This window comes from Crassostrea angulata, chromosome 1, assembly GCF_025612915.1.
Source record: "Crassostrea angulata isolate pt1a10 chromosome 1, ASM2561291v2, whole genome shotgun sequence".
Classification (NCBI taxonomy): Eukaryota; Metazoa; Mollusca; class Bivalvia; order Ostreida; family Ostreidae; genus Magallana; species Magallana angulata.
In genome coordinates this window covers 20866363-20890084 of record NC_069111.1, presented here as the reverse complement: position 1 = coordinate 20890084, position 23722 = coordinate 20866363, and the positions used below count along the sequence as shown (strand labels likewise).

At 34.0% G+C, this 23722-nt stretch overlaps 2 protein-coding genes and 6 non-coding genes across 14 annotated transcripts; 1 reads left to right on the top strand and 7 right to left on the bottom strand.

Moving 5' to 3' along the window:
* Positions 1 to 1179: 1179 nt before the first annotated feature.
* On the top strand, positions 1180 to 11616 carry LOC128167955 (tumor protein D54-like). 6 transcript variants are annotated; one of them, XM_052833981.1, is made up of 9 exons: positions 1184 to 2300; positions 2651 to 2754; positions 3142 to 3290; positions 4087 to 4146; positions 5684 to 5743; positions 7172 to 7273; positions 8433 to 8493; positions 8670 to 8711; positions 9700 to 11616. In XM_052833981.1, exons 1-9 carry the CDS (start codon positions 2012 to 2014, stop codon positions 9829 to 9831), a joined length of 999 nt encoding a protein of 332 aa, XP_052689941.1. In that variant the 5' UTR covers positions 1184 to 2011; the 3' UTR covers positions 9832 to 11616. The 6 variants fall into 6 exon arrangements, with proteins under 6 accessions (XP_052689972.1, XP_052689941.1, XP_052689966.1 ...); XM_052834006.1 differs by having other exon boundaries at positions 1195 to 2240; XM_052834012.1 differs by lacking the exon at positions 5684 to 5743 and having other exon boundaries at positions 1180 to 2300.
* Positions 11617 to 12392: 776 nt separating this feature from the next.
* On the bottom strand, positions 12393 to 22090 carry LOC128167925 (dolichyl-diphosphooligosaccharide--protein glycosyltransferase subunit 2-like). 2 transcript variants are annotated; one of them, XM_052833928.1, is made up of 20 exons: positions 22009 to 22090; positions 20895 to 21088; positions 20679 to 20774; positions 20308 to 20416; positions 19891 to 19954; positions 19630 to 19744; positions 18445 to 18534; positions 18006 to 18113; positions 17823 to 17891; positions 17213 to 17334; positions 16739 to 16856; positions 15422 to 15513; positions 14923 to 15037; positions 14733 to 14813; positions 14449 to 14553; positions 13917 to 14000; positions 13599 to 13694; positions 13294 to 13369; positions 13044 to 13173; positions 12393 to 12767 (listed from the first exon to the last, which is right to left on the bottom strand). In XM_052833928.1, the coding sequence occupies exons 1-20, from the start codon at positions 22016 to 22018 to the stop codon at positions 12746 to 12748; spliced, it is 1896 nt and encodes a 631-aa protein (XP_052689888.1). In that variant the 5' UTR covers positions 22019 to 22090; the 3' UTR covers positions 12393 to 12745. The 2 variants fall into 2 exon arrangements, with proteins under 2 accessions (XP_052689888.1, XP_052689879.1); XM_052833919.1 differs by lacking the exon at positions 22009 to 22090 and having other exon boundaries at positions 20895 to 21116.
* Positions 14174 to 14418, bottom strand: LOC128170256 (small nucleolar RNA SNORA73 family). The gene has a single exon (XR_008241765.1). It is a non-coding gene; the product is annotated as a small nucleolar RNA SNORA73 family (small nucleolar RNA).
* Positions 15127 to 15371, bottom strand: LOC128170255 (small nucleolar RNA SNORA73 family). Its single transcript, XR_008241764.1, has one exon. It is a non-coding gene; the product is annotated as a small nucleolar RNA SNORA73 family (small nucleolar RNA).
* On the bottom strand, positions 15808 to 16052 carry LOC128170252 (small nucleolar RNA SNORA73 family). Its single transcript, XR_008241761.1, has one exon. It is a non-coding gene; the product is annotated as a small nucleolar RNA SNORA73 family (small nucleolar RNA).
* Positions 16437 to 16681, bottom strand: LOC128170253 (small nucleolar RNA SNORA73 family). Its single transcript, XR_008241762.1, has one exon. It is a non-coding gene; the product is annotated as a small nucleolar RNA SNORA73 family (small nucleolar RNA).
* Positions 17466 to 17710, bottom strand: LOC128170258 (small nucleolar RNA SNORA73 family). Its single transcript, XR_008241767.1, has one exon. It is a non-coding gene; the product is annotated as a small nucleolar RNA SNORA73 family (small nucleolar RNA).
* Positions 19352 to 19596, bottom strand: LOC128170254 (small nucleolar RNA SNORA73 family). The gene has a single exon (XR_008241763.1). It is a non-coding gene; the product is annotated as a small nucleolar RNA SNORA73 family (small nucleolar RNA).
* Positions 22091 to 23722: the final 1632 nt, after the last annotated feature.

The following is a 23722-nucleotide window of genomic DNA, read 5'->3' as shown; positions in this document are numbered from 1 at the left end:
TTAGGAGAAGGAGGAATGAAAGTAACTTCATAGTACATTGTACAGCTGAATTCATTGTATAGGCATATTTGCTATAACTGAGTTTGGCTTTTATCCTAATATGGGTCTATAACACACAATATGCTAATCTGATACAAAATTCCATTTGATTTTATGGTCTAAATTGTATTAAATGTTCATACCTGTAATTCCTAGAGCTTAATACATAAACAATGTTCACACTTTACTTAGATAAGCTGGATATTTCTTTATTACCCCAGTTGGTCAGTTCACAGTTCAGGTAATATGTATATATATTGTGCATTTCATTTAAAATTCACAAATATATATCTCTCTCTCATTACTATGAATTTAGTATAAGAACACATGTGGTATTGTAAAAAAGAGGAACAAACTTTATATACAGCAAGCATGCATATTATGATAAATTCTGTGTTACTGTTTTTGCAAGATATAGTGGTTTTAGAGATTTGGCTGCTAGTTTCCTCTTTTGGAAAGCAGTGTGCAGTTTTTCATAAAATCCATATTATATTTAAGTGCATTAGTACATGTAATAGAAAATTTGAGGGTTAATGATATTTTGGCAAATTTTACGTTAGTACAAAGATATTCTATAGTTAGATTGTTGGTTGATAATATTTTAAACCACAGGTACCTAATTAATAACATCAGGTGCCTGTGATATAAACATATACACATTTATGCACTTTTATTAAATTTTCTGTATTATAATACCCAGAGTAAATAACAGTAAGAATGGTTATTGCTGTAAGATAACAATGATAAGGTGCAGAATAAACAAGTTTAATTCAGTCTAACCCTCTTATCTAAAGCAGTTGCTTGTTACTGCATGGATCTGTCTATCATTTCAAGGATGTGCAATGTACTGGTATGTACTCAAGAGTTGACCAAGTACTTGTGTATGATATGAGCCAGAGGCTAAATGTTGTAACACAGTCATCTGTAAAGGTGTATATATATAAACACACCACCTGTGTATCAACCAAGGCTGAAACACGGCAAAATTGAAAAAGATCATTTATTCTAAAAGGTCACCACGAAAAGAGTTAGTTATGATAGTTAATAGAAGCTCCCATCACATGCATTGTGTTTGATAAGAATGATATAATATTTGACAGGGCAGACTGTCTACTCGCTGCTTTGACAATTAAGTGATGACTCATTAATGGGTTCACGTGGCCAGGTATAGACAAATTCCTTCTTGACAGAGTTGTCACAGGGGCTTTGAAGATTGCACTGTTTGGAGCGCCCATATGTTTCTTGGGAAGGACCGTCAGTAGTTATCTTGTGGACAATGGCCGCTATCAGAAGACTCGGCTCCTAGTTTTACTGTTGGCTTGTGGATTTGATAGAGGCTCCATGCAGTGTCTTGTAAAAAATTATTGATTGGTGTGAAAAGAATAAGTCGGCCTTAACGAGGGATACTTGAACTGATTGATTTCCATCTAATGTAGTTCTCCTTTGGTGACGACAGGGAGATTTGTCGTCTGGCTTCATCTTTGTGTCATCAGATCACTCTCGCTGTCACTTTTTTTTTTTTACTTACTCAGCAAAAATCCCAAATGGCCAAATGACAGTTCAAAGAGCAGAGATAAATTTTATTTTTGGATATGACTAAATCTAGGTCATAATTTATTTTTCATTTCATTCACTTTCGTTTTTTGTTTTTTTTGCGAATGAAATACAAACATTATTGTGTTATCTGTACTAGATATTAACGTCTGCAGACTCTAGGCTAATGTATAGAGTTATCAGTTGAATGCATTTGTATTTGATTATGTGATTGATTTAATGATACACGTGTATGTCATATTTACACCTCATGTGAGATGTCACATTACACTGTCGCTGGCATGAACAATATCCAGTAGTGTTAAAGCCAAGTTTTCCAAAATCTTTCATAAGTTGGACCAAAGAGAAAAAGGCTAGCTAAATACTGTAATGTGATATGTATTTGTGATCATAAGACTTATTTTCTGTGATTTGGTGGATGAAAATTATGTTTTCAAGAAGTGTGAAAAAGAAACAATCGAAAAATGACAAGGATAAGAAAAACCCATCGAGCAGTGAGAATGGAGAAAATGAGGAGGATTATAAGTTGAAAATGAGTGAATCTTCAAACTATGTCAGGTTTCTGCAGCTGACCCTTGAGGGGTCACAGTCTGATGAAGAGGGGTCACCCGGTGACCTTGACGGATACATAGAGGATGACTTTGTTGGTGAGGCATTTTTGTCTGAATGTGATGCAGATGTTGATGCATCTGATCGAACTGAAGCAGGTACAATTCATGTTCTTGTCAGTGTGTCAGATTATGGTAGAAATATTACATGCAGGTATCTTTGGAATATATGTACAGTAGTTTATTCTTCAAAGAATCAACAACAGAGTTTGTGTCAGGTTGAAGAGAGTTGTGTGAATTTGTAGGTACATAATGTACTACATGTATCTATGTATATACATTACTTACATGTGTACTTTTTTGAAAATTTCTAATAAGTGTGAGTAAAGCTTTTGAGATAAAAATCACTGATAATAGATTGTTTACTCTGACTATAGTGTACAGTCGGAGTTGTACATGTACATTAACTGATATTTATGAATTCTAAGAATTAGATTTATCTACTTCAGATGAGCACATGTTTGAGCAGAATGAGGACAAAGCTGCTGAGGAGCCAATGTCTGAGGAGGAAAAAGAGAGACAAATGGAGGAGTGGAAAGAGGAGCTAGCCAGGGTATTTTTCTTGTTCTTACCTATGTTATTTACTTTGTATAATTAATCTATAACTACAAGCATAGAATGTGGCCAGTATAAGTTTCAAAATGTAATAGATTTAGTTGTTAAGATTTTACAAAAACAAGCAGCCATCAAAGTTGGTGATGCCATTCTCTACAGATTACCCAAATTCAGTTACTCAGTCGTGATGTTACATCATTTTTCCACTTGTGTAGCTTAAAAGAATTACCATTTAAAATTTTTTTGAATTTCAAGATTATTGTAAATGAATAATTGATGTTGTGTGATTGAAGTTATTTTTTAATGATTATAGGATTAATTGAAAAACAATCATTGAAAATGAAACTAAGTCCTTTAGAAAAGTCAATGAATTGTGATTTTATAGGTTGAAGGGGAGATAACCACCCTCAGACAGGTTCTTGGCTCAAAAGTAAGGTATGCCTCGGAACTGAAGAGGAAGATGGGCATCACACCATTCCAGGAGTTGAAGCATGACTTCTCTGAGGGAATAAAGTCCATCCAGCAGTCCGAGACGTAAGTTCTAGAAATGTCAAGGGTCCTTACTGTATGTTGTTTTTTAATGTAGCTGTATTTTCAGGGATGGGATAAGAGTCTACATTAGATGCTATTTTTAGACCACTTGAGACACTTGCACTTGATTATTACTTGTGCTGTGTTAAAAACGTTAGATGGATGAAGATCATTGATAAATAAAAGTGTATTTTCTTAGTCATATTGAAATCTTTTCAAGTGGACACAATAGGGCAAAACATATTCAATTAAGAGAAAAAATGTTCAGAATTAGACTTGAAGTTTATTAATAATCTTTTAGAAAATTAATTTTTTTAAGAAGATAATCAAGGCGCTTGAAAAAATGATAAACTAATAAGACTCTTGGGACTTCCTTATCATCTTCCTGTACTTGTAATTGTGTAATGTTTAATGCTTGCCTTTTCCTTTGCTTAGCTAAGAGATGTTTAATACATAAAGGGATGGCAGTTTACCTTTAGTCTAGATTAAAATTTTATTATTGACTGCAATGAATTGAGCGTATACATGTACCGGTATATGTATTGAATTTTACATCAGGCATTGGCATCTCATTATTCACAACACTCACATTCACATACAATTTTTATTTTGAATTTTCTTTTTATTTTATTCTTTTTCTGTATTTCTTACAGCTGAATGAAATTTAATTTCAATTATTTTTTTAATGTTGTTTATACATGTATCTATTCATATTTTCCCCAATATATAGATTCTTTTCTACAATCAAGACATGATTGAGAGAATTTGACCAACATTTGGTTTTTGTTACTGTCTGTAGGTACCAGAAGACAAACGAAACACTCACGAACCTTCAAAACAAAATTACAAGCTCCACAGCGTAAGAATATGTGGTTCAAACTGTGTATTCCTAAACTCAAGTTTGTTACGCATATCAGTCTGATGTTGGAGTTCTTAACTGTTGATATTATAGACTAATACAGTGGATGTTTGATCATGTAAAGGAAGACTTTACTGTTACACACAATGCATTAGAAAAACTATATATAATTTTTGAAAATATCGTATTAAATCAAAGTGTCACTTATACATGGAACATATGGTGCATAACTGTATATTTGTAATTTGAAAAATAGAGCATGTCGAGAACTCTCGCATATAATGAAATGCACTAACAAGCTTGAAGCAAGGCGTTTTGAGCTTTGCAGTCTCTGGATGGCTGGTTTTAATGATATGCCAACAGACTTGGCTTCATCTCTGCTTCTGCATCAGAACGCTATGTTCCAACCCCATATCATGCTGCTTATAATCCAATGCTAGAACTCTCAACTGCTATTTATGCTCCTGCTGGTGAAATGTAATTAAAAAGCTGGCTGCATGGCAGTTTTGGTGGAGCTTTTTTTTTTTTTTTACCCCTATTTGGTCTTCTTTGTCTTTGAATTCCTGTCAGTTTCTGTTTCTTCTAAATGGGAAAGGGACTCTTTTTTTTTCATTTTTATCAGCGAGCTGGTGTTTACATAAAAAACTGTGTACAAATAATTAAAAAGTATTGGGGTATATAAACTTATAAACTTATATGTCCATTAAGTGCAATTATAGGAAAGAAATCCTACTAGTCTAAACTGAAAATTTATAATTGAGTACTTTTGAAGAAAATTAAAATGAAAAATAGTCATTTACTGTTTGTTGATAAACCAAAACATAATCATTTTTAAAAACTTGATAAACTCAACTTATAACAATCTTCACTCTATTACTAAAGATTCACACTGATCAAAATGATCAACTCATGCTGCCATCCTTTATAAGTTTGTGACATGTACGTTTAAAGTCTTCCTTTGGATTAACATCACTGCCAGTGTATAGCTGAGTTACCAACAAGACTAACACCATTTTACTGAGTGAGATTTGATCCTTAGTCTGTATATATTTAGTGTTCAAGTTTTCTTTCTTTTCAGTTGCTTGATTCATTTTTAATGATATTTTTTTTCAATTGAAAATATTAAGCATTAATTCTTAGATATGCATTAGAATCATATTAATGAATTCCTTTTGCAAAACATTCTGTTTTAAAAATAAAATAATCCATGAAAATAATGAACGAAATGCACAGATTCATTTTAACTGTGAGAAAATATAAATTGATTGTGAACACAGCTATACATATAAATAATGATTATTTCTTTGAAACTATTGAATCGGAACTACTGAGAGCCATTATGTAATTGGCAGTGGAAGTATTTTGTGTAATTCTAGGCCGATCAATTCATTTGGCACAGGATCAGACAGAACTTATATATACTGTGCAGTCTGTCGGTCATATTTCCTGAGGTTCATTGAGTGATCCGAGGTCGGTGCACCGTGTACCGGTACTTGATACCATCCCGTGCACTCAGAGAGTCAATTTGTTGTTTCAGATATCAGAAAACAAATGAAAAACTTCACGATATAAATGACAAGATCACACATTCCTCAGCGTGAGTAGCCCAGAGTTTGGCATGACAGAGCTTGATTTCTCCGTAGTTCTAACCACTAATTGTTGTATATCCTATAGCTTAACCAGTCAGTATTATTAGGATGCAAAACTGTTCCCTGCATCTATATTCCTTTTCTATTTCAAAGGTCAAGACTGTTTATTCTGTTTATTTTTTTTTTTTTGGAAGTGCAGTTTCAAGAACTTTTTATTACTAAAAGATATATCGATATATTTACTACTTACTCTCTTGTAGAAAAAATTATAGTATTTAGCATACACAATTATTGAACAAATGTTAAATGATTGGTCCGAACTTTTTTTTTTTTTTTTTGGTTATATTTATGTTTTCATTTACAAAAAGTTGAACAAATGAAGTGTACATGGTGTGTCTGTCAGCAGTATACAGTGTATCAATAGCTTATTGTTTGTACATATAGTAATATTTATTCTGCTAATTTTTATAACAGAACTTGTAAGTTTACCCGAAGTGGCTGTTGTCTGACTGCTACAGTCCTATGTCACTAAGTCAGGTCATTGTAATTGTTGTTGGCAGTCACACTCAGCCTCTTCTTCACTAGCCAGGGGTTTTAACTACTAGGATCAGCTCTGCTCTTCTACAAGAGTACAGTAGAGAACGGAGCAGAAACCCTTGGCTTGAGAAGATGACTCAACAAAGAACAACTTCATAAGGATTAGTTACGTTTCTGCAATCTGCAGTCTCTTCTGATCTTGGGGTCAATGACTACAATACAGATGATATAAAGACCCAATAAAGTGCATGTCCTATGAAATATTTATTAAACTGTCTGCAAATATCGTGATCAATATACCTCAGTACATTCAGTTATTGGTGTTAAAATGAGAAGTGTGATACTTGAACTTGTCTTGAACTCTCAGTGCATGGATAGCGTGTCTCCTTAATGTTTGTGAAGAGAGAAAACACGAGATTGTTAGTGTTTTGTCTGTATAATATGTATATATATGTGCATGTATATATTGGTACATGCATATTGTATAGTGATGACAAAATGTCATCTGCTTTTATTGACATGTGATGGTCTAATATTATCGTGCTAATGTATATACTCTAGCAATGGCTGTGATAATGTGTGAATAATGCACAAATGTGTGATGTGAATTTACTTGGAAAGTTTTGATCATGTAAAATTTATATGCTTTACACTTAATACTTAAGCAAACAAAGTTTTCTGCAGACTATATATACACTTTACCATGTATTTGCTTATTTCATATTGATTATTTCTAGAAATTTTAAAGCAATTTAATGTTTTCATTAAATTATGGGATGGTAAATTTTTTTATGGAGACTTTTTTCGTTATGTAATAATGATTATATCACTAACATCCAAAAACCTTGGATGAACAAAAACTTGGTGTATAATCAAATAAGTTTGTTTTTATTTTATAGATACCAGAAAACATCCTCAGCTGTGAAGACAGCCTCGGAGAAAACTAATGAGACAGTGAGAAATGTGGCCTCCTCTGTGTCTAAGAAAATAGGGGACCTCAGGTAGGAGACTTAAAGAGGATTCTTTATTCTCGCATTATCACCAGTGTGAGATTAATGGAATCATTTATTATTACAAGTGTGGGATAGTGAAATTCCATCGAGGGGACAAGATTCACTGTCTAGGATGAGGCATTGACCTTTCACTATTCCACACGAGTATACAATGAATGAAATTGATTTCTGATAACTTTCTGTTATGGCAACTTTGGTTTATCCCTCTGCGTGCTTCAAATAGTGCAAGTCAAAATGAGAGCATGCAATATTTTTTTCAATAAAAATATGATAAATTGTAATTTATTAAGCGAAACAATTACTTAACAGATAATCTTAATCCATCATTGTGCATTTCCCTACAGCAGACAACGTTTGTTTACATTTTAAAGTGGCGTGGTAATACACAGTGTAAGACAGAAAAATCCCATACTGCTGTCTCACACTGGACAAACCAATCTCACACCGGTGATAATACAAGAAAGGTTTGTCTAGTGTGAGACGGCAGTGTTAGATTTTTCTGTCTTACACAGTGTATTACTACACTGCTTTAAAACGTAAACAATCATCGTCTGCTGTAAAGAAAAGCAAAATAATTGATTGAGATTATCCATTAAGTAATTGTTTTGTTTATCTAATTACAGTTTATCATATTTTTATTGAAAAAAAACTGGTGTGTATACTCTCATTTTGACTTGCACTATTTGAAGCATGTGGAGGAATAAATCGAAAGTAGTCTTTTAAATGTCTCGGGGCCAAGATTCACGGTCTAGGACTTTGCAAAGCCTTGTTCTAGACGGTGAATCATGTCGCCACGGTAGAATTTCACTATCCCACACTCGTAATAATGAATGATTCTATTAATCCTTCACCCTGGTATGCCGGGAGAGGGAAGGATTCAAATACTGTATCCTTCCTACAACTGGAAACAGGATATTCCTGGAGATTTTATCATTCTTTAAAAATCATGGTGTACCTAGGGATTGAAAGATTCAAACACTCTATCTTTCTAGTGTCTGGGTATTTTTTGAGTTAAAAATATTCTCAAATACTGTCTCCTTCCTGCATTTGGGTATACCTGATCATGAACTTTTGGGAAAAATGGCAAAATTATATTCAAATAATAAAGCTGCATGTTTTTTATATATTTTTAATATTTCTTTTGCAGAAACACTGGTGCTTTCAAATCGGTGGAAGAGAAAGTAGGCGGTGCTTATGCCAATGTGAAGGTCAGTGCGATCCTTTTACATGACATTGTCTATATTTAATATTAAGGATTAGATGCAAAGAAATAAACTCCTGTAGATCAATGAGTATGATTCTTTGAAACGATGTGTGGTCTTGACCTCTTAAAAGACGAGTTTATGCATAGACACCATTTAATTACCTCCTGATATTTGTTCAGACCTCCAGATCTATAGAAAACTTTAAGGAGAGACTTGGATTAGTAAGTGATGTGAAATCTGTGTTGTATTTTTTTTATTTTACAAAAGTAGCATAATGATGTCTAGATCCTTTATGTGCAATTTTCAGTTTTACAGCACCTTTGAATAAAATCGAAAATACGTACCTCTTTAATTACCTATTTGTAGAATTTTTTTTTTTTTTGTTAATGTATGTTGTTTTTTTTTATTGGTAAGGAAGCAATTCAAAGGAAATTATTAACACAAATCTAATGTTTGTTTTAAAGGAATTAAAACTGGATTATGGAAAAAGTGAGCAAAATTAAATAAGACACCAAGTTGTATGTGTCCTCTATAATAAAAAAAATTATATGTTTGGCTATAAACATCATTAAGTTTTTATGATTAAATCATGCATGCAATTTTATAATATCATTACCAAATTGTATAAATGTACTTTTTTAATTTCACATTTTTTGAATGGCACCAAATATACTTATTGTAGTACTTGTCAACAAAAGTTCTTGAGGAATTTACTTTGATAAATAAAACTATTTTTATTGATTCATTTTACCAATAACATGTAACACGTCAGTATTGGTCATCCAATACACTATATTTGAGAATTTAAAATATATGTACCTGTAAATAATGAGAAGTCATTTTTCATCTGACAAACTTGACCATTTTGCACTATTGGTACATATCAGGTAATACTTGTATCTGTATCCTAGACCATGTGTTAACAATACCAATGTACCGTTTTCTGTGAATTTTTGTAAATTCCTTAAATTACGCAAGTACTTAATTCTGCGATCCCGCTGTTTTGTATCAGATTGCGAGAATATAAAATCACCAACGCAGAACTTTTATCCTTATTTCTTATACCAAAGTTTTCAACTCAATAAAATAATTGGCAAAATTGTAAAATGCGATTTTACGCAGATATTAATTCCTCGTGTTTCATTAGGAAATAACAGTAGATATATGTCATGGTATTTAAAAGTTAAAAATGACATGAATATTTTGCAGGCCAAAGTGACTGGAAGCAAATCTGAGGACAATTTCGAGAGTGCGTTAGAGAAAGAAACCGGGAATACGGACGCAAACGCTGCTAACGGAACCCAACCTTCATCTTTACCCGAGGAGAAAGTTCCTCTCTAAATCTATTCTTATTTATGTAGTCTTAATGGAATTCCATCTCTTAGGCCTCCCTGTAAAGAAGCCATGGCTTGAATAGATGGAACTGTCTTAAATTGACCAAAGTTTATTAACAATTACTGTGCTTTAGGAAAAGAAAAAAAATGCATCATGCTTTCAGGACAATTATTTCATAAAATCTACATGATTGTATAAGCATATGCCGTTTAAGGAATCCAAAATTGTAAGTTATGAATATTACATGCAATATGCTATAAAACAAAAAAATGGGTTTACTTTGAAATGTGTAGTATTTTGGATTATGTCATTATTCTATTTGCTATATAAATTCAGTTGTGTTAAAAAATCTGTGATTATATACTAGTATCAGTGCTTGGAACATGTGAGGTAAAAAAAATTTCATTGCTTAAATTGAGATTATCTGTTACTTCTTTATTTTGACATAATCATTTAAAATCGCATAAAAATCTTTTAAATACATTGATAAACATATGAGCCATGTCATCATTTGAACATTAAAGATTTTTTTGTTTAGTCTGTTACATAATTAACATTAGCTTCACTTTATGTATTATTTCCCCCCTGTATTTACTTTTTTGTTCACATGAATATGAAACTTGCACCCCAGAAATAAACCATTTGACTTTTATAGTAGAGAGGAGAGTGGTCATTTTGTGATATTAAAGACATTCACATACATGTGCATACATGTATTTTGGAATATTTAGGACCAATCATTTAGGTATCAAAATATTATCATAATGGTATGTGCTACCATATGTGCTTTGATAAAGATACAAAAAGAGAAACTTTTTTAGTATGGTGCTTTGCAGAGGTTAAAACTATTTTTGGTTTCAGTATGAATTGTTTTGCTTTGCTGTTAGAGCTAAAAGCTGTCAACTATGTGCTGGAAATTTGTATTTATCTGTCAAGTGGTGTATGATTAAAGCAACTTCTGTGGTCCATATAGTTTATTAGTAAAGCATAGCATCAGTACCTTTGTATTAATTAAAGGAGTTTATCAGTGATTTCAATTGTACAGGTACTTGGTATATCAATTTATTTTGGCAAATTACTTGTATAAATTGGAAAACAAGTCATGTATATATATCATGAAAATTAAATTACCGGTATCAAAATTTTGACATTTTTGAATGGAAAATTTTCATTATAAAGATGCGGATATTTCTTTTATAAATGCATTGTGCAATGTTTCTTAGAAAATGACACAATTGGGTTACTTGTATGGGAGTGTTCATATATTTTATTATTTTAAAATTTATTTTAAGTAAGGTTCGATATAATGAGAACTAGAAATGATGTATCTTTTAATATTCAACCAACCCTTTTCTGTAAATTGTACACAACTTTCATGGTTGAGGGGTTAACTTTGGTGTTGATATGTCTTCCACATCAGCGTACGTCCACCTTTTCTTTCGCATCCTCAAAACTTTTCCCGATACACGTGTAGAAATAATTCAGAATAACAAATATGTAGAATAGTTGACAAAAAGGCATCATGACTGTAATAATTACAAACAGTTGGCCTGAGAGAATAAGATATCATTACTTGTTTATTAACCGTTGGCTATTTATATTTGACAGTAATTCTGCCATTCTTTGATTGTAAGCTACACTGGATACAGTTACGGTACTTGCTTTGTAGTGCTTGTAAATGTACATTCACTGTAATGTTATCTTGTCTGTTCTGTTACAACAAAAGCAATGCATTTCTCTCCTGTGTTGATGTTATGAATTAATACCATTAAATAAATTGTACAGCATTCACTTGTTGTCTTATAGTACCAGGTATGATGTTATAAATTTCCGTTTCTATTACTTTTTGATAAATTTTTCAATATTCATAAATCTTGTGAAAGTGGTGATTTACGCTCGAGGAAAATTTACGTTGTTATGTGGTAAGTTTATAACTGCGTAAAATATACCGCCGCATATGGAAAAAAAAAACCCCTTTAGTGTGGTAAATTGTGCATCTGTGTATTTAATACCCGAACATACTGTTTGACTAGAGAAAATGTGTACTTAACCAGCGTTAATAACCAATTTTACGAAACCCTTGAGCCTTTACTAGAATGAAAAGGCTTACAAATTTAAACCACATGAAGGTATCTGTACCTTTTCTATCAGAATAAAATTTGTGGAAGGTGCTCCAAGAACTTGTCAAAATTTTCCATAATAAATCCCTGTACGAGTCTCTACTCATCAGTTTCTTTTCAGGGCAAGAAAATTTTGGGACTTTTTTTTCATATTGATTTAAACCACTCTTCACATTACCGGTATATATATTAAATAAGAAAATCAACAAATATTGTTGGACACATGATCTTGAAACATACTACAGCTATTTAGCGACTCCTGTCACTTGCATCAGTTTCAACCTACTGGAAATATATCCTAGTATGACCTCTTCACAAAGAAAAACTCATCCATATCAGGTAACTGAAGTACATGATTAGTACATTCTCATGAGTACATGTTCAGTTTCACCTTTGCTGAATCGGAGTCAACAACCCAGTTTCTTGTGAAATGCAACCAAGACAGTGTAGTTTTATACAAAATTTATTTCCATGAAAGAAATGAATAGTTGTACAGTTTGAAATGAAGGATTGCATCTCTCTTACATCTTGGACTCCATCAGGAACAAGAGAGGACACATTCGCTGTATATAAGTTATGAATTATTAAGTTTTGTCAGATTTGATTTATGAATGTACAAATCAGTTATTCCCCTTTCAGTTATCAACAAAGTTTCTAAGTTTCAAACAAACCTACTTTTAAACAAGAAAAAAAACAATTTAAAAAAATTTACAGAATAAGTAACATACACATACATAACATAAAATATATTTATTTCTTCATGTAAAAATTATATTAATTCCTAATAGTTCATTTCTTCTTCACACTTTCTTCTCGCCTTTTCTGAAATAAAAAAATAGCAATCAGTGAATTGCTCACAAGAAATTAAAAAGATTATACAGCAATCTGAACAAAAATCTAAACTAGTCCTTGATGGGAGAGTCTTGAAAGGCAGAAATCTGGTCATGTACTTTAATATCAACCAACAATTAACAGATAAGAGATTTGTTGAACTCAATAGAGTTGAATTGACTAGGCAAACAAATTAAAGTACCTGTTCAAACAACTACTCACTAACATGATATTATGAAAATAAAATTAAATAGAATGTCAATTTACCTTTTGGAAGCTATTCCACTTAATAATCTATTTCCAAATATGAAAGTGGGCAGTGCCAGCAAGCCCAGATATCTGACTGTTTGGAACATGTTCAGCTCAACCCAGTATAAGTAGTACAGTCCAAAGATGGCTGAAATCAACAAATCCAGAATGTCGTGAACTTTTTCAAATACCTGTGGTGACTTACATAAATTCCATCTTAATCTAAAATCTCTAAATTCAGATAAAACAGTTTACTAATTTACTGTACCTGCGAGACAGAGATGGAATCCTACACCACTGAGGGACATTGGGAAATTGGAGACATTGACACCGATCTTCATCCACTGCAAAGAAATTCATGTTTTAAAATCAAAACTACCAATTGAAAACTCCAGTGAATTATCAAATTATAAGAATGTAAGAAAATAGTTATTCTGAACTTAAAATCAAAATCATAAAGGTCTAATGGCCTTATTGATTATGAAGTAATGTTCTCAATCATTAATATGGAGCATACAATGACAAAGGGTGTAGGAAATTTTGTAAGCTACTAGACAGTTTGTATTGACTCACCAAGAGGACCAGGATAAGAACAGGGGACAGGACAAGGAAGGTAAAGACGGTGGACACCACAGCAGCAGGGCGCTTCTCGGGCTCACGGAACAGGTGCTAAAACAAAAACAACTCCTCTTATAATGCAAACTTAGACTAAATCTGGTGATAAAAGTTAATGCATTAGAATGACTGTTCTTCAGTCAGTCTTTCTCTTTAATGCTTGTTGGATAACATTAAAAACCTAAAACAAAGGTTTTTTCTCATATGAAGCCATGTTCTCAATCATTATTTATTGGGACAAAAAGTGTCAAAATTTGAAGAATGGTGCTCCCTTACTTTGATTTCTGGTTTCTTGGCATAGCGATCCAATCCCTTGTCTTTAGGAGTCTGACCTTCAGGGAAGTTAAGGCTAACTTCACCCTGAAAAGAATTGTTCAGGTATATAAATTACTATGTGTAAAATTGTTCAAACAAGGATATTTTTTCTCATACATGTATTTCTTTTTGTGTGAAATGATGCGAGTCTGTTATTCTGAATGAAGTTTTCCAAACTTTCCCATTCAAAACAAACAACCCCTTAATTGTACAATATCAAATGTGCCCTGTATGGTTTTTCTCCCCAGTCATCATCACAGAGTGACATCTGAGAAGGTGATGGAATATACAGGGCCCTGTCCACACCCGACCCCTAGGGGTCAGGGGACAAAGTTCATCTCCAATGATGTGGAACAGGAATACACCTCAAGTCTCCAGGGAGACATTCAGCTCCCATACGCCACACAGACAACTTCCTCCACAGTCAGACAGAGTCCAACAGGGAGGAGGCAGTCAACATTGGGTAAGAGTTGAAGAATCAAACTTTACTTACAAGAGCCCAAGAAAATGGATTCTCAATAACTGCATCTCCAATGATCAGTTCCATGCTGTATTTTCCAGAGAGATGTCCAAATTGACCTGCACTACTGCCAATGTCCTGTCAAAGAAAATGTCATACTAGGACTAGATAACAAATTTTTAACACATCTGCGTAAATTTTTAATACTTTAAGTTGAACAACTTTTAAAAAGAAAGAGAATGAATTTACTTGGAAAAAGAAATTAGCTTTATTTATAAGAGTAAAAAAATATTCTGTTTAAGCGTGTAAAGTCTTACCAAATCAAACTTGTTGCTGGCAGCATCTGCTACAAATATTATCTCTTGGTTTGTTTTTTGGTTTGTAAGTTTAAGGAATGTCTGAAAACAACAAGGAACATGATTGAAATATTTATCTTTACAATGAAAAATGGGCTTTTAGCAAAAAATTTTTTTAAAAACACCTGAAGCAGAAGTATAGGTGCCTTACTTGATGGGCAGACATCTTGGTTCCATCAGCTTTGTCCTTGAGTTGGAATTTTACAATGATCTTCTGATGGTAGTCAGCTTCAAACACAGTTGAAGCCTTGCCTGGATATTGAACTCTATAATCAAACAATATCCACATTTATAACTAACTTTACAATATACCAATATCTTTAAAATAAACATATTACTACATTTTGCCTACAAGATCTGTACCCTGTATGGTTTTTCTCCCCAGTCATCATCACAGAGTGACATCTGAGAAGGTGATGGAATATACAGGGCCCTGTCCACACCCGACCCCTAGGGGTCAGGGGACAAGGTTCATCTCCAATGATGTGGAACGGGAATACACCTCAAGTCTCCAGGGAGACATTCAGCTCCCATACGCCACACAGACAACTTCCTCCACAGTCAGACAGAGTCCAACAGGGAGGAGGTGGTCAACATTGGGTAAAAAGATCTAACTAACACTAAAGACAACAAAGAGAACGGCCCCTTACTTTGTAGTTCTTGCTGCTGTAGTTTGGTCTTTATCTGCTACTCCTATCTCCACATTCTCAATGGACACTTGCGTAGTCACTTTCACTTCAACCTTTATAATAAATTAATGATCAGCGATTGAATATGTGGGGTCTTAGAAATGTTTTAGCAAATAACCTAAAGGCATAAATATGACAAGTTGTTTGGGGACTCACACAGATATTAACTAATTCAATAACTGTTTCGGGGTCACCAGTTAATGTCCCTGATTTTTTCTTTACCCACAGAGTTGATTTCTGTGAATAACAAATGTCTTCCTCAGGGTAAGCAACAACATTAAGTTTTGTTATAAATATCTCTGTATCATAAAATAGCACTTTTGATTTGTTATAGGGAAAAGAGAGTGAATTGTACCCTGTATGGTTTTTCTCCTCAGTCATCATCACAGAGTGACATCTGAGAAGGTGATGGAATATACAGGGCCCTGTCCACACCCGACCCCTAGGGGTCAGGGGACAAGGTTCATCTCCAATGATGTGGAACGGGAATACACCTCAAGTCTCCAGGGAGACATTCAGCTCCCATACGCCACACAGACAACTTCCTCCACAGTCAGACAGAGTCCAACAGGGAGGAGGCGGTCAACATTGGGTTGCATTATCTTTTGTGTCATTTTATCTATTTTAATGATTCAACCTTTGTTTCAGAACATCAAATGGACAAGAAAGAGTATAAAGAATTCGTGCATAATCTCCTTTAATATAGCAAATAAATTATGAAACTACTCCTGTAGAATCCTAGGAATTTTGATGGCTTGATTTTTGTGGGTTTAACAGATGAACCCCTATTATTAATACAAAATATGTACCTTACAACCTGTAGATTTAATATAATGCCTACTTCACAAGAAATGTCCCTTGAAATCAAACAATCACAAACATGTTATATTCTAATAATCACTGAACTGGTCGTATTGATTGAAAAATGATCACATTGTATTCTAATAAAATAGTAACAAGTGCAATATATAATATCAAATGTACCCTGTATGGTTTTTCTCCCCAGTCATCATCACAGAGTGACATCTGAGAAGGTGATGGAATATACAGGGCCCTGTCCACACCCGACCCCTAGGGGTCAGGGGACAAGGTTTATCTCCAATGATGTGGAACGGGAATACACCTCAAGTCTCCAAGGAGACATTCAGCTCCCATACGCCACACAGACAACTTCCTCCACAGTCAGACAGAGTCCAACCGGGAGGAGGCCGTCAACATTGGGTTGCAATATCAATGCTTGAAGTTCTTAAAGAGTTGCTAATGTTATTGAATCTTTACCTCTGCCCCTGTTAGGCCAAGCAACTTCTTGTCTTCCTTGCTGGGTTTTGCACTTATAATAATCTTGTAAAAGCCACGCACTGGTTTAGCTTGCATAAAGTTCAGTTCATATGTTGAGCTGGAAAAATACAGAGGTTTTGTTTAGAATAACATTCCAAAATAACATATATGTAATACATTGTCAAGTACATATATCAATTAGGACAAGGTTTCAATTCATAACTTCTGCATTTACAAAGTCCTCTGTAAGAAGTCTTTAATAAAATAACCAATTAGCCAGTTCGAAATTCTTTTGATGTTGGAACATTACGAGTGCTCAAAGTATATGCATGATCCGTATGTTTGATTAAGCAAATTAATGGCAAGAAATCCTGACAAGCTCCTAACAAACATGTAATGTGCAAATAAGACTTTACTTCTGTCAGATTTGAATTGTTAATGGAGTACAAGTTTACACTGGTTCTGTTACTTTACCTGTCCTTAGCTGTGAATGGTTTTTTGCTCAACACAATGGCCTCACTGCTGATGTGTTTGGCACTGTCTGCTGTCACAGTTAGAGAATCGATGCTTCCTCCCAAAAGGTTAGTCACTTGTACCTGAAACAAAACGTTGAATACTTTCAATGTCATCCATACCAAAAAAACACCACACACTATTCATAACCTTGCACTTGGCCATTTTTATTAATTTTTCTAACATCAAAAGATATGAACGTTAACTATAGATAATATGTGCACTGTATGGTTTTTCTCCTAAGGCATCATCACAGAGTGACATCTGAGAAGGTGATGGAATATACAGGGCCCTGTCCACACCCGACCCCTAGGGGTCAGGGGACAAGGTTCATCTCCAATGATGTGGAACGGGAATACACCTCAAGTCTCCAGGGAGACATTCAGCTCCCATACGCCACACAGACAACCTCCTCCACAGTCAGACAGAGTCCAACTGGGAGGAAGTGGTCAACATTGGGCATTTCAATAACAATTTCAATAACAACATTAACCAACTTTAAAGACTTAGCAGCCTTCAAAGTTAAAATTCCATTATTTTCATTAATTTTTGGTGTTTATTAATACTTTACCTTTACATTTGGGGATGAAGAAGTCACTGCTACTGGGCTTGCCAGTGTGATGGCAACAGGAATGTGGAACTAAAAGGCAAAATAAATGCTTGATTAGACCATACAACAAAAGCTTAATCTAGGCTATAAAATGCATTTTGTGACATTAATGAGCGTGAAAATCAGACTGGGGTATAGACTAACCTGATTGTCTGTGAGAGTCTTGATGACAGACACCAGTTGGTAAGCTGCTCTCAGCTGATGGACATGTTTCCTACTCAAAAAGTAGTTAGCAAACTTGACCACCTTGTCCTGCAAAATAATAAAAGCACTTGCATTACAATATCCATTCACTCACAATACCAGCCATTTCTTCGTATTAATAACCATCTCTCATTAACAGCTGTGATTGAATTCTTGTATTCACAACTTCTTCCACAGAGTGCACAAAATCACCTCCATGGCTTATTCTGTGTGAACTTTTATCTTCCAGCGACATGTCGGACAAGATTGTAAGCACAAATCTCTCCTCGTTTAGATTTTCACTGGACTAACATAAATCACCACCAATTAACCTTGAAATATTTTTCTTCCCTCAGAAAAATTATGAATGCAAATTGCATGTAATAGTTGTTCTACTTACATCAGACATAGTGGGAGCTTTCTTCTCTTTAGCTGCCAGCTTGTAAGCCCCATCTACAACTAACGCTGTGGTGTAAAGCCCACCTTCAAACTGCAAAATAAACAAAGATTTGTTGTGGGTTTTTTTTTAAGCATTATTCATATAATGCAAAGCATAAATTTTGAAAGAAATTTTTTTTTAAATGATTTCACATTGGTTAATACAAAAGATTTCAAAAAGGATTACATTTTCATCAATTACTGAATCTCAATTTTTCATCTAAGTATAATTAGGAAACAAGAATTAATGATCTTAAAAAAAAAATGAAATATATTCTAAGGCCTAACCAAAAAAATGGTTTGTTTCTGCTTTCATGTAGGGTCGGTCGGTAGGAAATTTTTTCCATTTTTTCAAATATTTTTTTTGCCCTTTAATATTGCCGGTAAGATACTGACACTGCTGAATGGTATAAAATGAGAAATACTTTTAATATCATTCCTGACTATTAAGCTGGTCTTAAGAAAACACAAATATGATATTATATATCAGATACTTCCTCTGCCAACGATGAGAGCATTATTAAAATCTACAACACATGGAAACATACAGCCATTTTGAAACAAAACGTTTGTGTTACACTGATGTGAGAAGAGTAACTGCTTCAAGCGTTTTTGTGACCAAAATTTTGAGTAATTTTTTCCCAAATCGGATAAATAAACGTTTTCCCATCAAAAATCCTTTCAAAAAGTTTTGAGTCGGGGGGTAAAAGCTAGGGTCGTTCGGGAAAGCGGAAACAAACAATTTTTTTTCTTAGGCCTAAACCAACATTACAATTGCAATGCATGGAATTATTCTGAACAAAAGAATCTGAAATTTTAAACCATTTTGAATGCCAACGTTAGAAAGATCATTATACAATGATACTGTAGACTGTACCCTGTATGGTTTTTCTCCCCAGTCATCATCACAGAGTGACATCTGGGAAGGTGATGGAATATACAGGGCCCTGTCCACACCCAACCCCTAGGGGTCAGGGGACAAGGTTCATCTCCAATGATGTGGAACGGGAATACACCTCAAGTCTCCAAGGAGACATTCAGCTCCCATACGCCACACAGACAACTTCCTCCACAGTCAGACAGAGTCCAACAGGGAGGAGGCGGTCAACATTGGGTCGGTGCGTCTATAGTACTGTCTCATACTTACTTGTAAATACTTATCATCGACTTCATCAGCTTGGGCTACTACGTCCTCAATGCTGTCAAAGATCTTCTTTGTATCTCCAGTCAGTTGTGAGGCAACAAAGAAACCATACCCAGCACTGAGAGCAAAAGTTACACAATATAATTCATTCATTTGACAAGTTAATACAAATCGAGATGTTTATTTCGATAAAATCTCTTCTAAACAAAGTAAATATAAGCACCACAACTTAAAAGAATAAAAGTTCTGTATAAAAATAATTACCTTTGAGGTGAATCATCCTTCTTGAGTGCCTCTGTTAAAGCTGATGTGACTTTTGCATTATCAACTGCAAAGAAAGAAAACCAAAACTTAGGTTAATAAACTAATGGACAATTACAGCTCTGGGCTGCGTTTTACACCAGAACTTACGACTTACGACCAAATTAATAAATGCTAATTAAAAACTAACTAATCAATATATCATTTTCATACCTGTAAAATATTATTATGGACATTAGAGTAGTTTCATAAATATGGTTATGTCTACGTTTTATTTCTTAAATATCATTCCATGAGACTGAAAAAATTTACGACTCTGTCGTAAGTTCTTTTGTAAAATGCAGCCCTGATGCTTGGATTTCGAATAAATCTGCAGCTGCATATCAATCTATCAAATGAATGATGACAAAATTATCTCACCTTGCAAGCCTAAATTTTTCAAGGCAGAGAATGCATAGAAAATATCAGCTACAGGAACTGAGTCCTTGATGGCATCACTCAGCACTTTCTGGGCATCGCCAACAGGAAACTGTAACAAACAACTAGCTTTACTTTCTCCGTCTCTCTGCTTTAGTTTTGGAGACACTGCGATCAATCAAAGTGAATTTTTCCTTTGTCAAACATCTAATTAATATAAATTGCATTTAAGATTCTTCTCCTAAAATTTTAAGATCAATTCTGCCTTTTTTATCCATTTTGTCTTTTGAAAAAAAAAAATATTTATAGCACATGCAGTAGAAAGTAAATGCTAGCTCATCAAAATCCCCTGAAGTAGAGTATTTCAGCCTCACCTTGCAGTTGCCCACACCTTTTGCTGCAGCTGATGCGTGGTACAGAGATGCAACACTCTTGTTATCGACCAGTTTTGTAATGGTGCTGCATATTTCCTGTCAACAAAATAATTCACAAATTATTCAAACCAATTCATCCTGCATCATGAAATTTTTAAAACATCTCTCCCTCTCCCCCAAAAATTAGAACTTCAGAAGTTCGTTTTTAGCACTGACCTGATTATTAATACTGGTATCACCCAGTAATTTCAGTCCCAAAATTGAGTAGTGGACTGTTGGGAGATCGGTGTATGGTGTGGATGACTTGAAGACTTTCTTCAGTCTGTCTTGGTCTATCGTTGTGAGGAATGTTGAGGGGGTGAGGGCTTGTCCCACAACAGCGACAGCAAATAAATATAGTATTGGCGTCACTGAAATGTACATCAAAGAATTCCTTAAGATCTAATGTATGACAACATATTCATTATACCCTATGTCTAAAATCTTTTAATCCTAACCTTCCTAATTTTGATAGAGATTTTTTCTAGAGCGAATGCCAGAACATATCAATTATTTACCTAGAACATGCATTGAAAATCAGATGGAACACAAATTGAAAACCTGCAGCCATGATAAATTCCACATGTGTAACACATTTGCAGGGCAAAATTGAATGTTTGATGAATGTCATTATCCTATTTTTTCTACAATTCAAAACTTTTGCAAACAATGTCCATTTGCAAAAGAGCAGTATTGCAGGCCAGCTATCATGAATGAGTTAATTAATTGACACAAAACGTGACAAAAGTAAAACAAAGAATTTCCAAATTGCACAAATGATTTCCAATGTTGGACAGGAAATAAATATTGCCAAACTATTGCCCAACTATGAGGAAGTTATAAGATGCATAGGGAACATCGGCATAGTAAGTCCATGCCGTTAATACATCGCAGCAACACTGAATGAAAAAATAAAACGCGGCAGGAGGGGGGGGGCTCAAGTAGTATTTTTGGACAGGAAATGATATCCTTTATTCAATGCTTTAAACTGTTAAATTAACATCGGAAAAAATAAAATTGAATAGGGTTGTTGTCATTTATTTACGTCTATCAATACTGGTAGCATTACGAGTTCTATCATGACCGACCAACAAATAAGAAACACGTGGCAGTTCAATTTTGCTGACGGTTGGTGTGCTTTAAAAATATATTTTCTTCAATAAAATTGCATCGTATCATGTTTGTCTTTTGTTTAAAAACCGTCAATATTTTATGGAAACTGCTTAACATATACTATGCAAGCGACTTTTGCTCTCTTTATCTTACAAATAATTCTACCGGCTTCACTCACCCTTCGCCATTTTTTCCAGAGGTGTAGCGTCGGCAATTCTGAGTGATCTGCCCTTGGTTTACTGTCGTGGCCGCATGGAGCGCTGAATAAATTTTTAAAAAAAAAGGCGGATCAAAATGGGCGGCAACAGATCCACACTTTGCAAAAGTTGTTCCCCTTTGCGAGGTCAACCCAAAGGTCAAAAGGGAAAAAACAACTTTTCCCTTCTTTATGCAACCAAATATTTGGGCGTCCTGTGAAGAAATCTCTTGGAATTTAATTTATATAGTCCTTCGATGTGTGGGTTGCCCCAACTTGGGGCAATAAAATTCACAGCGGAAACAGATTTCTAATGTCAAATGATAAAGTTACAACCCTCCAAACTACAAAGGCTACTGTGAGAAATATATGGGATTTTCTCCAAAGATGGCGGCCAAGGGACATAACTTTTGTAAAGTGTGGATTGGTCTATGATAAACATGGGATCGCCTGAAGCTCCAGAGTGAAACTCTGGTGGGGACACAACCCCCGGAGGCTCATTGGTCCCACTGATATTATAGCGCAAAATACCTATTTTTTTTTATTAGATAACTAAATTATCAAATTTCAGTTTCAAATTTAACTCAGACTCTGAGGGGTATAGCGCACTTATTATAGTATAGGCTATAAGTGCTTTTACAAAATAAGAATATAAAAAATAAAAAATCAGATAATTTTCATTATTTTACAATATTAAGTTGAAATATTTAGAATCTTTCAAATTTCATTTGCTATTGCCTAAAAGCATAGATGAAATCTTTTTGTCTAGTTAGAAGAACACTGAAAAATAATGAACATGCATTAAAGATAAACACATATTTAAGTTACTGAACTACTTCAAATCAAAGAATTCCGTACTGATTTTGTCACTGTATAGTCTAACGTGGTCTTCAGATTTACTTAAAATTCATTTCAATTTGTGTATTCTTTCAAATCGAGTATATAGCTACATAATTTAGATGATGTCGTGGCCGAGCCCAAGTAGGTGTAAATGTATATAATGAAACAATTAAATCATTGTTGTTTGATTTTTGTTATGCATTGCTTGCATTATTTGTAGGATGCAGTACATTTGTATAAAAATGACAAAATATTTTTGCATTCAAATTTTGTGTAGGTTTTTGGGAGTTGATTTTAATCAATTCTCCTATGCAGTTACACAGACAAACCGAAAGTGAAACAGTGTTTGGACCTCAGCACAAATCATTGCTGCCGACAAGACTTAGTTCTTGAAAATAATTGATAAATTCGATGTAATGTGTGCTGAAGCATTGTTTTTCAAGGAAACTTATATATAAATACCTTGAAAATAGTCAGATTTTAAATGGTACGAACAATTTAAATATCTTTTGTAGTCGTTTGTATTCCTACGCCAGAGTTCAATATAGTCTCGTTCAATTCGACGTTCGGCTGTCTCCGTAACTGATCCTTGTCGGAGATTTACGGTGTCAGCCGAGCGTTTAGTTGAACGAGACTAGAGTTCAATTTTGCTTGGATCCACACAATTTTCGAGAAATATTTCTATTACTGATACATATAGTTTGATTGAATTAATTTTATATTTAAAAATGATTCATATGGGGGGTTCTCGACATTCTTGTCGAAAAAGTCCAAAAATTCATATTATAAAAATGTGCGTAATTCAAATTAGAAACTAAATGTACTTGTCATGCAAAATAACATATCATTGATTTTA